Source organism: Centropristis striata, chromosome 16 (genome assembly GCF_030273125.1).
Source record: "Centropristis striata isolate RG_2023a ecotype Rhode Island chromosome 16, C.striata_1.0, whole genome shotgun sequence".
Lineage (NCBI taxonomy): Eukaryota > Metazoa > Chordata > Actinopteri > Perciformes > Serranidae > Centropristis > Centropristis striata.
The window spans coordinates 25,042,311-25,059,928 of record NC_081532.1 but is presented as its reverse complement, the minus strand read 5'-3'; the positions used below and the strand labels follow the sequence as shown (position 1 = coordinate 25,059,928).

Below are 17,618 nucleotides of genomic sequence, written 5' to 3'. Positions count from 1 at the left end.
TATACGGTTTTTCATTGTTACTGAAACTGAATTAACCCATTTATCATTTTACGGTCTTTTACTGTCATGGTTTAGCAGTTTTTTACCGTAAATTGACTTAGTAGTACATCAGTGTGAGATATTTTAAATTTACGTCAAAGTAGTTCTTTGTCAGTTCCCATGATATGGAAATATTAAAGGACTGTGAAGATGTGTGACTCAATATACTTAATATTTAACTTGTCTTGTATTACAGTATCTATTCAATCCATACCTCAGGTGTATTCGTTCCAGGCCTGCGTCTACAAGGTCATCGTTGCCTCTTTTGTGAATGTCCCTCTGCTTCTCAATCTTGTGGTCATCTGATAGGCCATCCACTTTGTGAATGAACACCTCAAAGTTGATTTCAGGGTTGACTTTATAGGCCCTGGTCACTGTGAGATGTAGTCTACTCAGAGCCTCCGCATAATCATCCTGTTATAATGTAGAGAGAGTTTCTACTTAATAGCTGCTCCTGTTCAGGAGGAGCTACAGCAGGGGTTGCCAACCTGTGGCTCCAGAGCCTCATGTGGCTCTTTAGGCCGCCTGCAGGGGCTCCCCGTGGCTGAGACAAAAAAAATTATATCCATATTTTTACATTAAAATGTTAATTTATCAATGGTGTAGACCAAACGCTATTTGTATTCCTCAATTATAAAATCGTATAGCCTTTTTACAGCATATCTAAAAAGTTTTGACATTTAAGTCAATTAAAATGTGCTTCATAGCTTACGAAAGTCTCCGCCCCTGCGCCTTAACCTTTACATTTTTTCAACTTTGAGTTTAGTTTTGAGTTCCCCGAGATAGACTAGTTTTGAAAATCATATTAATAAATGCTCAATATGACTATTAATAATGTTGGTAGGCTAATTTAGACTTATTAGGCTGTTTCATTTTCATTTTAGGCTCATATAAGGTTTGCAGCTCCATTCAGTGATTTTCTCTTTTTTTTTGGCCAACAGTGGCTCTTTAGTTAGTAAAGGTTGCCCCCCCCCTGAGCTACAGCGTTATTCTTGGCTTCCTGGATCACAGATTTATGGTATCAGTGTCAGCTGATAGGTATCATCACATGTCAAACAGAAATGTCTGAGGTCATTTAAAAGCAGTGTCTACATTAGAAACTGAGTCGTCCATCAGAGGGAAGGAACAAGCTGATTTGGAATCCCAGTTGACAACAAAACTTTATGCACTGCTTGAGAAGAGATAGTACAGTGGCTCTCATTTATCAAACGAGCGTGCGTCAGAAAGTGAGCGTAAAGTGGGCATACGATCATTTCCACCCAAGGCTCGGCATTAATCAATTTGGACGTGAGCGGAGGGTACGATCAGATCTGTAAATGTAAATTGAGTCAGCGTGAAGTCCACACGTCTGAGTCTGAGAACTGATCTGAGACTATTGTATCGATGGAGCTGATTAAACTCTGTGGTGTTTTGATGTTTAATGGTGACAAAGCAAAACATGTTTAGGCTACATCATTTATTATTAAAACATAATCCAAAAATAAATACACCCTGCCATCGTGAAATTCTTTAAACAGAATACCAGCCGCGGCTATTAAATGTCTTTGTCTTCTGCTGTTTACTGTTATTATTATTATTATTATTATTATTATCCTGCTGGACACCGGAACGTCAGCGTCTCCTCCACCAGTGTTCGGATTTAAAAATTCAGCCCTCCGAAAAGGCTTGACAGTAAGCACACTGAAGCAATAACTCGTGTTTTATCCTTGGTCTTCTTTTATTTATTACAAAATGACCACAGGTGACCACAGGTCATAAACCTGAAATGATTAATACAAAAACAACAAGTTACATACAATAATATAAATGAAATTGTAGCTTTAAAATAGCTATTCTTACTTTTTACATTAAACAAGCATTTACTCTTTTTAAATATAATAAAATGTATTCTTATGAACTAAAATAATGAATTGTAGTAACATAGTAACCCAAAACTAATACACAGTGTCTTAGCTAAACATTAGCAGTTAACTGCTAGCAACACCTAACTAGGTGCTAGCCTGAAAGCTAATGAAGTTAGCCCTATGCTAACGGGAGTTAGCGACAATGCTAACGCGAGCTAGCGGCGATGCTAACGCGAGCTAGCGGCGATGCTAACGCTAACCGCGAGCGCTAAATATCACTCTCAAGCCTGCCTAACAGTGCAGTACACATCAACAATACATTATATTTATAAGACACACATTATTAGCAGTCTATTCCTTAGCTAACTGCAGCTTACCAATGGGCTATGTGCTCCTGTCAAAACCCTGGATGCAACTGCTGCAATCAATAACACAGGAAGTAACACAGGATGCAACACAGGAAGCAACACAGACTTTTCAAAATAAAACGGAGAAGCACAAAACCCTTAAATAATTATTTAGAGCTACAAATAATGATAAATAATAAAAGTCTTGACACCTCCCACTTGGCCGATTGATCTAAGATCCAAAGAGGCCACAATTAACAGTCATTTGAGTCTCTCAGTAGGTATCTCAAACGTAAAAGTTAGATGTTCCTTATAGGTCCAACATGACACAAAGTTAACTAAGGTAATCCTTGGCAAGGACTTATCCTACTTCTGTTGGTCCTCAACTGGAATCAAGACCACCAGCCTTCGCACATCCCTGCGAAGGACGATGGTCGTGGGCAAATCAGAGTTTTCTCTCCGAACCCTGGATACATGGGGGCCGGGAAGTCCCATGCAGATTTTCAAGTCCACGTCCCGGACGATCCCTTTCTTATCAGGATATGTAGCGACGACTCGGCCGAGCCGAAACTGTCCTCTCAAAGCATTTTGGTCTGCTAACCAGACCATATCTCCAACCTTGACGCTTCTCTCCGCTCTGTGCCACTTGTGCCGTATGAACAAGTTTGGACCTGCCAGCTCGCTCCACTTTGACCAGAACTTGTCAACTCCAGCCTGGACAGCTCTCAGCCTCCGCCAAGGGTGGGTTTCCACATCGATTCCATGCATGTCTCCTCCATGTCCGGTGCGTCCCAGGATAAGGGAGTTAGGAGTCAAATACTCCACTGTGTCTTCCTGCTCCTGCGCCTTGGCGTCGATGGGTCGATCGTTAGTTAAGTTAGCTGCCGAATAAAGAAGGGTTTGGAACTCCCCCCAGGTGTAGCAGCTAGTTGTTCCACAAAGGCTGTGAAGAGCTCTTTTAATGAGCTTAACCGCTGCCTCGGCTGCTCCATTTCTGTGTGGCGCATCCGCAGGATGGAAGTCCCACTGCCATTCTGTGCCATTTCTGGCAGCCATGTTCTCAACAGATGACTTTTGCAAACAGGCAAGGTGTCTGTGTAGCTCTCTCAGTGCAGGCTTAGCGCCCACGAAGTTTGAGCCTCTGTCTGACCATAGCTTCTTCGGATGCCCCCTCAGAGCAGTGAATCGAGAGTAAGCCTGAAGAAAGCTTTCAGAAGACTGGTCGTCGACGAGGTCGGCGTGGACGGCTCTAGAAGCCATGCAGCAGTACACTACTCCCCAAACCTTTTTCTTGACTCTCCTCTTGACAGCGTCTCTCACCTCGAAGGGGCCGAAGAGGTCTAGTGTGGTGTACTCAAATGGGTTTGCTCTGCTGGTACGTTCCTGAGGAAGGTCACTCATCACTTGCTGGCACAATCTGGCTCTCTGCTTCTTGCAAGTGAGACACTCATTGATCACCTTCTTGACTGTCCTCCGACCTTGCACCACCCAGGCCTTTCTTCTTGTACGCAGAAGTGTGGCAGCAACGCCTTCATGATTTGACTCATGAGCTTCTCTTGCCAGCAAAGTTCCCAGCCACGACTGGAAAGGGATTAATGGTACAGCTGTTCCGTCCTCGTTCCAAGACTGGACTCTACCAGCACACAGCAATAGTCCTGTATTGACATCCTTGAACACAACCAGGCGGTTTAGAGTCGTGTCATGAAATTCCACGCCGTCCTGGGCTGCAAGGACCAGGTCTTGGAAGGCAGTTGCTCTTTCTTCTGCAGACAGCCTGAAATACTTTGCCTCCCACTTTGCTGGCTCTGAGATTTGCCGTTCTTTGTTTAACCAGGATTCTGCAGCTCGTCGAGTCCAGGCAACAGTCCCACACAGCTTTGACAAGGTACTGAACCGACTGGGTTCAACAAGGTGCACAAGATCTACGCCCCAGGGTTTCCTCTTTGGTCTCTCTGCTGCCGAAGTTGGACCCTGACCCTCGTTCGATGAGTCTTCCAAGTCTACGCTAACGTCAGCTTTGCTGGGGTTAGATATTTTCTTCGACTGAGCCCTAGTGACCACAGCTGAGAAAGCTTTTCTCTTGAGCTTCTTAACGTCATCAGCAACGATGGTCACTATCTCGCTGGCCGTCTTCACTGGCCACTCAGCTTCCGGCCATCGTAGGAACTCAGGACCTCTTTGCCACTCTGACTCTTCATCGAGCTCCTCAGGAGATGCTCCCCTTGTAATGATGTCTGATATGTTGAGATTGCCCTCAACCCACCTCCAATCATCTACTGGTCCAGCCTTCTGGATTTCCCCGATGCGATTTGCAAAGAAGGTTTGATAGCCATAACTATCTTTCTGGATTGCTCCCAGGATTGTTTGGCTATCAACGATGTGGATCCAGTGCGCAACATCGATGCGGCAGTGCTTCTCAAAGTACCTTTTAAGACGAGTTGCGAAGACAGCGCCGCATAACTCTGCCTTGATCACGTCCCCCTTTTGGTTAAGAGGAGTAAGTTTGGCTTTTGACTCAACCAATCTTATGATGACCCCGTTCTGCGTTTCCCACCGAAGGTAGAGCACAGCTCCATAGGAGGCCTCACTTCCATCTGAAAACGTGACTCCCACTGGGCGACCTATGGCTCCTGGTGGCGTGAGGCTTCTCTCGAACCTGATGTGACCAAGTCTAACGTACTCCTCAAAGAGTCTTATGGACGCCTCTCGGAGTTTTGTCGAGAGAGGGTCATCCCATGTATCTTTCATCGTGTTGTCTTTCCCCACTTCTTGATAAGATTCCCTCACAAGCATCACCCCTTTCTGCTTAGCTGGTGAGGCTAGACCAATGGGGTCGTAGAATGCAGCAATCTGACTTAGCAACACTCGACGCGTTAAGGGATTTGGGGTGTTGGTTCTGATTTCTTCTTCGCGCAAGTCGAGTCCCATCCTCATTTTGCCTCGCTTCTTTGAGAAGTTAATGGACATCATAATGCGAAGTTTGTCAGTCTCTGGTTCGTAGCCGACTCCTAATGCCTTGCTTTCTTCGTCCTGCATTTGGTTAGGCAATACCAGAGTTTTAGGCGCAGACACAGCTGTTTTACTGTTACTGGAGTTGGCAGTGGCTCCTGACCTCCCACTTTGGCCAGAGAAGATCCATGGTTTGAGGGAGAAGCCTCCAGCTTTTAAGATCTCTTCCACTCCTTTAGTGATCTTCTCCAGTGCCTTTATGTCATCGTGGGACGTCAAGATATCGTCCACGTAACTGTCTTCTACCAAAACCCGTCGTTCCTCCACCATGGCAGTGAACTGGGGCAGGTTTGCCGTTTCTCTCATAGCAACCTGAGCTATGCAGCCTGCAGGCTTATCACCGATGTTGACCCTGACGACAACAAAAACCTCGATATTATCCTCCGGGTGGTCTCTCCAGAGGAAACGGTGAAGATGCACTTCTTTGTCTTTTAGCCAAACAGAGTTGTACATTTTTTTCACATCACCCAAGGCGGCATACAACCCACTTCTGAATCTCAGAAGGACTCCTCTGATCGGATTGAGAACGTCTGGACCCTTGTGCAGGAGGTCGTTCAAACTTACCCCCAAGAACTCTTGGCTGCTATTCCAAACAATCCTTACAGGGGTAGTGGTTGAGTGAGGATTAGGAGCGACCAGATGACTGATGTACCACGTCGGTCCCTTCCAACTGTCGATTTCGTCTTTAGTGAGTTTAGCGGCAGCTCCCCTTGAAACCATCTCATGGATTTGCTCTCTGTAAGCAGCTTTCCATTCTGGCTCCTTTTCGAGACGTTTCTCTGTGCTCAGGAAGGTCGCCTCCACTGCACGTCGGTTGTCAGGAAGCGTCACGGGATCTCCTCTCCATGGGTAAGCTGCATCCCAGTGAGGGGTTCCGCAATGCTTGTCCGCTTGCACGTAGGTGAGGCACTCTTTGATTTTTTCTAGTTCCCTCTCCTCTCCTAGGGTCATTTCTTTGCCTCCAGGGGGACACCTACCGCATTTGCAACCACCACATTGAGGATCACAGGCTGCGCCAACGCTGTCCCATTTGAACCACTCGAAGACTTCTTTGTTCGTAGCTGCAGCACTCCTGATGATTGTTCCTCCATTCTCCAATTGGGCTTCGCTAGGTCCTGCCTGGTCCACAAGGATCTCTCTGTACGCCCTTGAAGCTGTTCTCATTGATCTCGCAAAGTGTGTGTCGGACCTATGCACTGCGAGGTCTACTTCTTCAAAAAGCTCAGGGTGAGTTCCACCTACAGTCTTACCCAGGGGTCCATCCCAGAGGACGAGGTCTCCCTCCACTTTGGTTGGTTGTGGGACCAGGCGACCTTCCCTGTGACTTATGAGAAGATCAATCTTCTCAGGGCGGATCAACTCCTTGGTTGCAACATCAGGGAAGAACTTTTGTAGTTGCTCCGATGTGACTGCTTGGTTCACCTTTGCAATGTTATCCAAGCCGTAGCAGAGGAGTTTATGTTCTGTTACTGTACCCTTGGGGTTTTTTACTCTGAGCCTCAAGGTATACCTTTTAGTAGTGACTATCTTTTCCATTCCTCCAACTCCTTGGACAATCATCTTGATGCTCTCACCATTCAGCTTGAGACGCTCTGCGGCTTCAGTCGAGATGTAATTTGTATCCGACGCAAGGTCAATCAAAGTGCCGATCAGCTGGCCTGAGTTTGTAGTCACTTCCAGTAGCATCATTATGACTGGGTACTCTTTTGGCTTATTACTGTTGCTGGCGCATACTGTCGTTGAAACTTTATTTGAGAAAGCTTCCTTGAACTCTGCTTTCAGCTCTGGAGAGAGCTTAGCAAGAAGCTCCTCCTGCTTGTCAGTCAGTCCAAGTCCTCTTCTCTCCACTTTCGGATTGATCTGTTCTCCACTAATTTTATCCCTCTTCTTGATTGGTGGCTTTGGACAGAGCAAGTAGTTGTGATCTGAGGACCCTCCTCTTCGACAGTCATCCTTTGAGCAGAGATACTTAATAGTGCAACTGTCATCTTCGCCATGGTGGCGCAAGCATTTGAAGCATGCTCCTTCTTTCTTCAGGTGAGTCTTTTTACTAGACAGGTTGAGCCTTTTGAAGACTTTGCAGGCAAACAGTTTGCCTGCATGCACATCGTCTCCACACACGATGCATGAATTTGATGGAGAGTTCTTTTGAGTGTTCCCCGATGTAGCCCTAGTGAATGCTTTCTTTTCCCTGAACCTCTCAGGTTTGTTCACTGGGCTGGGCTGTAGTTGCAGCTGATCTAACTCTTCAAGAATGTCTTCCTGCCTTTTCAGGTACTGCAGTAAACAGTCGAAATGGTTGCGTGATGAAAAGCCGCTTGCAGGGTCATTCTTGTGTGTTAGCCACTTTTCTTTCAGGGAATCAGGCAACTTACTCTCAATCGACTGTGCTACTACCCGATTTTTCACAGCGTCTTCCTCCCCCAGGACTTGGAGGTCGTGGAGTGCTCTCTCCACTGCCTGAATCAGTTCAATTGTCTTTCTGGGTTGGTTTCCCTTTATGGGAGGAAGTTCTTGCACTTCTTTTGAGATCAGCAGCACTATTTTTGGCTTGTTTCCATATTTATTGTCCAGGACCCTGAACACGTCGGCGGCGGATCCACAACTGGACAACACAAGATCCCTCTTGACCTTGTCATCTAAGCTGCCTAAAAGGTGGAATTTTTTCACATTCTCCAATCCATGTGGATTTCCCAGCCTCTGCAAATCTTCCCATTCAGCTTTCCAGCGGTAGTAATCCCTCATGTCACCGGAAAATATAGGCAGGCGCGCCCTCTCTAGGCTAATCAGGGGCTTGATATTGTAATTCCCGGAGTTCATGCCGGAACCACCTTGCAGTGCGTTGAAAGTTCCACTTGGCGCGCTTGCGGCACCTAGAACTACACCATGGCTGAGATTTGGGGGTACGCTGGGCAAGCTAGGCTGGATGCCTCCTACAGGACTTGGAGTGTTCCCAGGGTTAACCAGGTCAGAGTTAGGTTGAGCACCAAGAGACACTGCTTCCTCATCAGTCTTGCTTGGTTGTCCATCTTTTTGCTCTACCTCTTCATCTGGTTCCTCCTCTTCACCACCGGTCAGGAGCCAGCCTTGAGGATTTTCTTGCCACGCCCACTCATCCCACAGTTTCTCACGACGTTTCTTCAGTTTCCTAATGCATGCTTTCGACTCCGTTACCTTTGGTCTAGGAATCAAGCTCATCCAATCATCCACCTCTTTTTCGAGATTGTAAATCTCCCGTTCCAGGCTTCTATTCATCAGGTCGCGTTGTCTCCTGGTCATCTGATGGTAGTCGGTTGCCTCAGCCTGGTCCATGGCTGATGCAGTCTCAGTGGCGAGGGTGGTAATAGCCTCCTCAGCGAACCTGGTCCAGAAGCTCGTCAGGACGATTTGTTCAGTTTCATCAAACTTACGGTCGCACTCTGCCGTTTTCGCGTCGATGTGCTCTACCAACTCTTCGGCGCGTTCATCGTCTGCTTCGCTTAGGGCTGTTGCATACTCGAACCCTGCATCTCTTACTCTTGAGTGCTCCGATTTAAAGTTCCTCCACTCACCTATCATTTCACTTTCTCCCAGTGCATTCACCCTGGAGGTGAGATGGTTGGCTCTTCTTGTGAAAGCAGTCTGAGCTGCTGAACGCCTCTGCTTAAGCCTCTCAAGATCCTCCTTTGATGCTGCCATGTTGCCAACTTTTCTTGCTTTGACCGAAAGTAAAAACTTTTTTATGCCACTTGGGTTTTAATAGTCTCTTGCCTCTGCTGGACTTGTAGACTTTCTCCCTTCTTCTGGCTTTAGTTTATTTGCTTTCCCGGCTAGCAAGTTAGTAGATGAGCAGACAGTGTTATGAAGGCTGCTAACTTACAGTCAGATTGGTCAAACAGTCTTTTAATTTCTTCTGGTCTTTGGGCTTTGTCCGTGGTTCAAGGTTATCCAGTCTGTTTTTCTGTAGATCTGGGGCCTTGGTTTATGACTGTTCGGATTTAAAAATTCAGCCCTCCGAAAAGGCTTGACAGTAAGCACACTGAAGCAATAACTCGTGTTTTATCCTTGGTCTTCTTTTATTTATTACAAAATGACCACAGGTGACCACAGGTCATAAACCTGAAATGATTAATACAAAAACAACAAGTTACATACAATAATATAAATGAAATTGTAGCTTTAAAATAGCTATTCTTACTTTTTACATTAAACAAGCATTTACTCTTTTTAAATATAATCAAATGTATTCTTATGAACTAAAATAATGAATTGTAGTAACATAGTAACCCAAAACTAATACACAGTGTCTTAGCTAAACATTAGCAGTTAACTGCTAGCAACACCTAACTAGGTGCTAGCCTGAAAGCTAATGAAGTTAGCCCTATGCTAACGGGAGTTAGCGACAATGCTAACGCGAGCTAGCGGCGATGCTAACGCGAGCTAGCGGCGATGCTAACGCTAACCGCGAGCGCTAAATATCACTCTCAAGCCTGCCTAACAGTGCAGTACACATCAACAATACATTATATTTATAAGACACACATTATTAGCAGTCTATTCCTTAGCTAACTGCAGCTTACCAATGGGCTATGTGCTCCTGTCAAAACCCTGGATGCAACTGCTGCAATCAATAACACAGGAAGTAACACAGGATGCAACACAGGAAGCAACACAGACTTTTCAAAATAAAACGGAGAAGCACAAAACCCTTAAATAATTATTTAGAGCTACAAATAATGATAAATAATAAAAGTCTTGACAACCAGCGGAGCTGCCTGAATAGAAACATTTCCAATCAGTGCAGCCACACGCTCCTCTGACTAGGACATCATTATTAGTAAATGTAAAGAGGTGAATAATATATCTCGATCATAATAATAGCAATATTCGGATATTATATAGATTAATAGGCTTTATATATCACAATGTAATTACTCAAACCTCACCAGGAGTTGAATGCTCCACTGCTACTCTGCTGACAGCACCACTGATTTCCTTCCTTTTCTCTTTTTATGCTGCCAAACTAAACCAGTTTGTTGTGTTGCAGCTGTTGGACGTCAGCGTTTCACTTTCTGACTCTGAGAAATTCCTCTTCTTTTGGATTAAAACTTACTTTAAAACATTGTTTACCTCCTTCAACCAAAAATCTGTGAAAACTTCTAAGTCCGTGCTCCAAATGTAAAGTATTCAGTGAACTTGTTTGAGTTTATAACTATAAGTACTTTTATTTCATAAACCTCCGTCGCTGCGTATTTCTGTAGTATGTCTATATTGCCCCTATTGTTAATTGTAACGGTGCACTTTGCTAATAAAGTTGACTTTAGGGGGGGAAAAACATCCTCTCTGAATCGGGTATATATTATATATATATATATTAGGGCGTGACATTTAAATTAGGCTTGTTTCGAGCCGCCACATTTATCAACAGCCGATCATTCTTAACGCTGTGATTGGAGAGATACGATATTTTGATAAATCACACATGAACCCTGTCGTAAGACGAAATATACACTGGGCCAGTATGTCCATGCACATGACATGCACTGTAAAATAAAAAAACTATTGTTTTTACGGTAAAACTTTTTCTAATATTACGGTAAAAGGATATTAGCACTGTTGATTTCATGTTTAAGATTGACATTTTATTCCATATTTTACCTCAAAAAATAAAAAGTTTTTCCATCAAAAGAAACTCTGTTCTGCCATATAATTGACAAGAAAATACTTCATATATGGTGCAATAAATTAATAATTTTACCATTAAATATTACAGTATATTTCTGTTAGAGATATGGTGTTTAGTACATTTAACAGTGAGAAAATGTATTTTTACAAAAAATGAATGCAAAAATGGCTTGTATATATATTACAGTATTTGTTACGAACACGGTGCCAGTGTATTTAACAGTGGAGTTATGTTTTTTTTTTTTTTTTAATAATTAGAAAAATTACAGTTTTGTCTGATATATACCCACCCATTTATCATTTTACGTCTTTTACTGTCATGGTTTAGCAGTTTTTCACCGTAAAATCTACAGACATTTTTTACAGTGTGGCTGTTTCTATAAAGGACAGAGGGGTTTATTAATATTTTATAGATGCCATATATATCGATACTGCTTACCAGTTCACTTTGTGCACCAGTGCTCAATGTGATCACAGAATGGTGTTAAATAATTATGTTTTACTTGTAGAAACCTTGATGAGAAGATTGATAACAGTCTCATCTTATATAATAGCCATTTTATTATATTTTATACATTATTATATATTTAGCCCATATAGTGAAAAGATACAGTCTACAGTAAGTAAACACTTTCCAAAAAATGTAAACAGGGAGAAACAGCTCGTCTGGCTTTGTCTAAAGTAGAAAATAAATTCCATCAAACAGCATCTCAAAAGCTCACTAATTAATATGTTATATTTTGCTTGTATAATCCATACAAAAACTGAAATTTTAAAATTAAAAGCTGTGATGGATTAGGAGATTATGTGCCAGACTCATTGAGTTTTTGTTCTGGTCACTGAACCAGAAAGGCTTTAGAAATTAATTGTGCCTGGCCTCAGACTTGTCATGTTATTGTGCAGATCAATGCTGCCTGTCTGCTCAAACCTGGAAAGACAGGAAGGCGGAGTTGATTTAACAGAAAGCAACCAATCAGTGTCTGACAAATCAGTAACCAGGACCAGTCCTCCATAGCATCTCTACTCATCTGTTAGCTCCCTGGACGCTAATGCGGGTGTATGTCACCCTGTTCACCTAACTCAGGGGTCGGCAACCTTTATGGGCAAAAGAGCCACTGTTGGCCAAAAAAAAGAGAAAAAATATCGTACAGGAGCCACAAACCTTTAGCCTGGCTAACACCTGACAAATCACAAATGAGATTAGTCTGGAAACCAGCCATTCATTTCTCCGTAGAGGAGGCGTGGTTTAGGACCCTCCAGAGTCGTTATTGGGTGCTATGAATGTCTATCAAAAGCGTCTGTAGGTAGCTCTTAGCCAATCGTTTCAGTTATACCAGATGACGTATGTAGAGCCACAGAAATTGATGTTTAGATAGCCAGACTAGCCCATCTCTACTTTGAGACTAAAATGCTCAATTCTGCTTCTGCAACGTTTTTCTGCAGCACGTTCTGACTCTGGCTGCTCACAGTCTACCGGCAGTGTTGGTGTGTGTGTGTGGTGTGTGTGTGTCTGTGAGAGTGTTGCTGCTGCTTTGCTTCTCCAGTTCTCGCTTTCTGCAAGATTATTTATTTTTACGCTTTATTTCCCCTCATGTCATTCAGCCACACACATCCACTGATTTTATGGTCAATAGACGAGCTGCTGGGGGTCTCTGGGGGCTCCGCTGTCCCCCGGCTCGTAGCCAGATCACCGTGGTTACAGCAGTGAGCGGTAGCGGGGCTAGTTGGTAGATTAGGCTTTGGCCAAATCCTGTCGGAAGCATTAAGGCTAAAACATCCTTTTTGGTGGTGAAACAGGAGTGTAAAGTCAAACGTTGTTCTTCTTTTAAAATAAACTTTTGCTCTAAACAATTTAAAACGCCGTCTACAGCTAGATCGAAAGAGAGTTTAGCGTCTGCTGCAGCCATGTTGGATCTGTAAGAAAACTACAAAACTACAAGCTTCCGTCTGTCGAGTAGTAGCATCATCTTGCCATCCCTCCCCGTTCTGTGATTGGATCCCTAAAACAGGGCTAAGAAACGGCTCTAGATACCAAACTGGCTGCAGGTTCGAAATTAAATCAGGTGCGCAAGGCAGTATGGGTATACCCAGGCTAACAAACCTTATTTTCAGCCTTACAATGAACATAAAACAGCCTACTTAGTCTAAATTAGCCTACTAGCATCACTAATAGGTCATAACGAGCATTTCTTAATATAATTTTGTCAGAATGCTCAAATACTAAAAACTGGACTTGAAGTTGGCAATATTTTGAGTTTAAGGCGCTGAGCCGTAGACTTTCATAAGCATTTTAGTTTACTTAAATTTAAAGACTTTTTTTATAATGCCATATACAGGTGCATCTCAAAAATTTAGAATACCATAGAAAAGTTTATTTATGTCAGTAATTCAATTCATAAAAGGTGAAATAACACATTATATAGATCCATAACACAGTCTTTTATTTACTTTTGATACTTTAAGTACATTTTGATGCTGATATTTTTGTACTTTTACTTCAGTAAGTTTTGAATGCAGGACTTTTACTTGTAGTGGAGTAATTTCATAGTGTGATAAGTACTTTTACTTAAGAAAAAGATCTGAATACTTTTTTCCACCACTGCATATGTATGAATAATTATATATGCAGCATATATGTCAAAAATGTATTATACATACATAAACATAGTTCTTTTTAAGGGCTAGAATGAAATCTATGTCAATAAATGAAATTTCCCCAAATGTCTACAGGTGCATCTCAATAAATTAGAATATCATAGAAATGTTTATTTATGTCAGTAATTCAATTCAAAAAGGTGAAATAACACATTACATAGATCCATCATACTCAGAATGAAACATTTCTTTCATAATGTCTTAATTTATTTAATTTCTTCTAATTATAATGATTATGGCTTACATAGACCTAAAATTCAGTGTCTCAATTTTTTTAAATATTAAAACCTTTAATATTTAATATTACAAAAGACCAATTTAAAAGTAAAAGTATTTTGAATTTGGAAATGTTGGCTTCTGAAAAGTATGTCTATCTATATGACTCAATACTTGGTTGGGGCTGTTTGACTTGAACTACTGGAAATTGACTTTTCCATCATATATTAACACATTTTTACAACTGAGAAATACAAATTGCTTTAGGCCTACACCAATGACAAATGAACAAATACATTAAAATGTAAAGAAATAACTGTTTTATTTCGCATAATTTTGTTGTCACAGCCACAGGGATCCACTGCAGATGGCCTGAAGAGCCACATGTGGCTCCGCGGAGCCTCAGGTTGCCGACCCCTGACCTAACTGTATAGAGCAGTGGCTGTGCTGCTGGTTTATAACTTTTTTTTTTCTAATAGGAACAGTTTTTAGTGTGTGTACAGAGTGTCTGGTGCTTGTTGTAAACAAACAGAGATCGCTAAGTGAACACCTCCTGCAGCAGCAGCACATACACACTGTACTGCTACAGAGCTAACTGTTAGCCTGTTAGCACATACACACTGTACTGCTACAGAGCTAACTGTTAGCCTGTTAGCACATACACACTGTACTGCTACAGAGCTAACTGTTAGCCTGTTACAAATTTGCAGACTGGACGCTCAGGGGTTAACATCCCCTCCAGCTCTGCAGCTGGGAAGGACTGCTGCAGGAGGACTGGGCCGCTTTGACTTGTTCTTACTCTACTAAGAGTAAGATCGAGTCTCCAGAAAAAAAAAAACAGAAAAAGTTGCTGGATTTGTCGCCAGTCGCTTTTTTGAAAAATAGTCGCTAAGGGGGTCTGAAAAGTCGCTAAATATACCAACAAAGTTGCTAAGTTGGCAACACTGCTTTTTCGGCTTTTACAAATGGCGTAGAGTACTACATCACATCCTGCTTAGCGTTCTATCCAATCAGCAACAAGGCTTTTTTCAGGGAAGAAAAACGGCCCTGCCCCCTGGTGGTTGGTGGACTACATTTTTTGAATTATTTTTTTTAAAACTTTTGTAATATGAGCATCAATTGACTAGTGTATCAATATAAAGGACTTTTTTCCTTATGGTTGTGTGGGCTGACCTGTGAGTCAATGACAAAGATTAGCGCTCCAGTGCCTCTGAAGATCATTTCATAGTCAAAGGTGGGGTCGAAGAAGTCGATCTGGCCAGGGAAGTCCCAGATCTGGAAGCTGACGAAGGAGCTGCTGGAGACATCCTCTCTGCAGATCTTATTGGTACTCTCCAGGAACAGGGTCTCATTGGGGGACATTTTATGGAAAACCACCTTCTGAATGGAGGACTTCCCACTCCTCCTCAGGCCCATCAGCAGTATGCGAGGTTTGACCTCTCCAGTCAGAGAATCACTGAAGCCCAACACTACACAACAGCAAAGGGACAGAAGCACAACATGAGGTCTACATTAGGCAAATTTCAATATAAATGTCAAATTTCACATATAACAACACACAAGAACAACTTTTTTCTCCCAGATTCACCACTTTGTATCTTTTTTAGTCATTTTGTGTCTCTTTTTTTGTTATTTTGTGTCTTTTTTTTAGTCATTGTGTCCTTTTTTGGTCATTTTGTGTCTTTTTTGGTCATTTTGTGTCTTTTTTTGTGTCTTTTTTTGGTCATTTTGTGTCTTTTAGTCATTTTTGTGTCTTTTTTTAGTCATTTTGTCTTTTAGTCATTTTGTGTCTTTTTTTAGTCATTTTGTGTGTTTTTTTGGTCATTTTGTGTCTTTTTTTTGTCATTTTGTGTCTTTTTTTTGGTCATTTTGTGTCTTTTAGCTATTTTGTGTCTTTTTTTGGTCATTCTGTGTCTTTTTTAGTCCTTTAGTCCAACATAAAATGTGATTTTGAATATTTTTTTTACCTTCAAAACACTATCATGCTCAAGAAATAATTTGAAATCTAGCAAATGTGAACAAAGGTGTCAAATCTAACATATAAGAGGGTTCCATCCAGTTCTATCATTTGATACTAAATATATTTGAGATTGTCTCCAGTTTAACTTGGTATATCATCATCAAACTGAAACTGGCCTCATGGAGTTTCAGCCAGAACTTTAGAGGTAAATTTACAGTAGGGCTACATGCTGCTTTGTTTTCTAGTCTGGATGTCATGAAGAAGTCAGGATTTGGTGCTTTTGGAGACTCCAGAGGGTTAACAGGCTGTTTTATTTCATTGGGAGGTTCAAAATAAGGTTTGTGGCTCCATTCCAACATTTTTTCTTTTTTTTTCGTAGACAATGGCTCTTCTATAAATAAAGGTTGCCAACCCCTGGGTTAGTCTAACGTTAGATCTTCAATTTAATTCATCTGTAGAGGGACAAGTTATCTTTCACAGTAACTACCGGTTCCAGTGAACAGTTAGCTAACACAGCCATTCTCAACCTTGGGGTCCCGACCCCAATTGGGGTCGCGAGATGATTTCTGGGGGTCGCCAAATCATTTTGGAAGTCAGCTCTGTCTCCACTGTGTTAAAGTGTTCATGTGTTAATGTGTTTTAGTCTTTTTGGTCATTTAATGTCTTTTTTTTGTCATTTTGTGTTTGTTTTTTTGTCATTTTGTGTTCAATTTGTGTCTTTTTTGGTCATTTTGTTTCCTTGTTTTGGTCATTTTGTGTCTTTTTTTGGTCAATTTCTTTCTTTTTGTGGTCTTTTTTGTGGTAATTTTTGTGGTCAATTTGAGTCCTTTTTTCGCTTAATTTTCTGTAATTTTTTGGTCATTTTGTGTCTTTTTTTGATCATTTTGTGGTCAATTTGATTCTTTTTTGGGTAATTTTGTGTCTTTTCTGACAAATCCCAAAGTACCAAGTTATTACTTTACAAGGAGTCTCTGGCTTGAAGCTGACTGTCACACACTCAAGAGGTCAGAATGGACCTTTAAACTGATAGCAAAGGACTTAGATTAAAAGTAACAATACAATATAAAAATATATATACATGCACAGACAGAGAGATGTTTTAGTTGTTGTCTGCTTCATTATTTGTCCAAAATTCGTCGTATCAACTCAAGTTTGTATGATCTGAACTGTGTGTGTGAGATTGTGTTCAGTGGGGTGGGGGGGGGGGGGGGGGGGGGTCGCGGAAAACATGCATGTTAAATTGGGGGTCGCGACTCAAAAAGGTTGAGAACTACTGAGCTAACAGAGGAGGGCTAGCTACAGCAGGAGCTGCTCTGTGACTCCCGTGAGACGCCGGAGGAGTGAAGCGTCTCTCTGTGTGTCTGTGACCTTCCTAGCAGCAGATATATCCGCCTACCTCCGTCCTCACAGCCCAGCTCCGCGTCTGAAAACGCCTCCAGGTCGTCGTCTTCGTCCTCGTAATATCCCAGAGCCGAGTCCTCTTCCTCCGACCCGCTCAGCGCTGACAGCCCCTGGCCCGACATGCTGCTTTCTCCTCCTGGAGCTGGCTGTGTTGTTGGTTTGGGTTTAAGCTGCTTGTGGTGTCCAACTTTCCCCCATTGTCACCTGATATGTGAGAGCCATGGTGGTGAACTCTCACCCCGCTGCTCCGGTCCTCATATACACTCTAGACAGACACACACTCTGACACGCTGCCGCTACACGGTGAGGAGTCACAGAGGAAATATACAGAGTACACAGAAGAAATACAGAGTACACAGAAGAAATATAGAGTATACAGAAGAAATATACAGAGTACACAGAAGAAATGTACAGAGTATACAGAAGAAATATACAGAGTACACAGAAGAAATATACAGAGTACACAGAAGAAATATACAGAGT

At 42.3% G+C, this 17,618-nt stretch overlaps 1 protein-coding gene across 1 annotated transcript in view; it reads right to left on the bottom strand.

Moving 5' to 3' along the window:
• Nucleotides 1-17,310, bottom strand: part of rragd (ras-related GTP binding D) — a 49,256-nt gene extending 31,946 nt beyond the window's left edge. The window contains exons 1-3 of the mRNA XM_059352924.1: nucleotides 17,131-17,310; nucleotides 14,948-15,243; nucleotides 254-453 (exon numbers count right to left, since the gene is read on the bottom strand). Of these exons, the coding sequence (XP_059208907.1) occupies nucleotides 254-453; nucleotides 14,948-15,243; nucleotides 17,131-17,257 (623 nt within the window). The 5' untranslated portion in view covers nucleotides 17,258-17,310. The remainder of the gene's footprint in view (nucleotides 1-253; nucleotides 454-14,947; nucleotides 15,244-17,130) is intronic.
• Nucleotides 17,311-17,618: the final 308 nt, after the last annotated feature.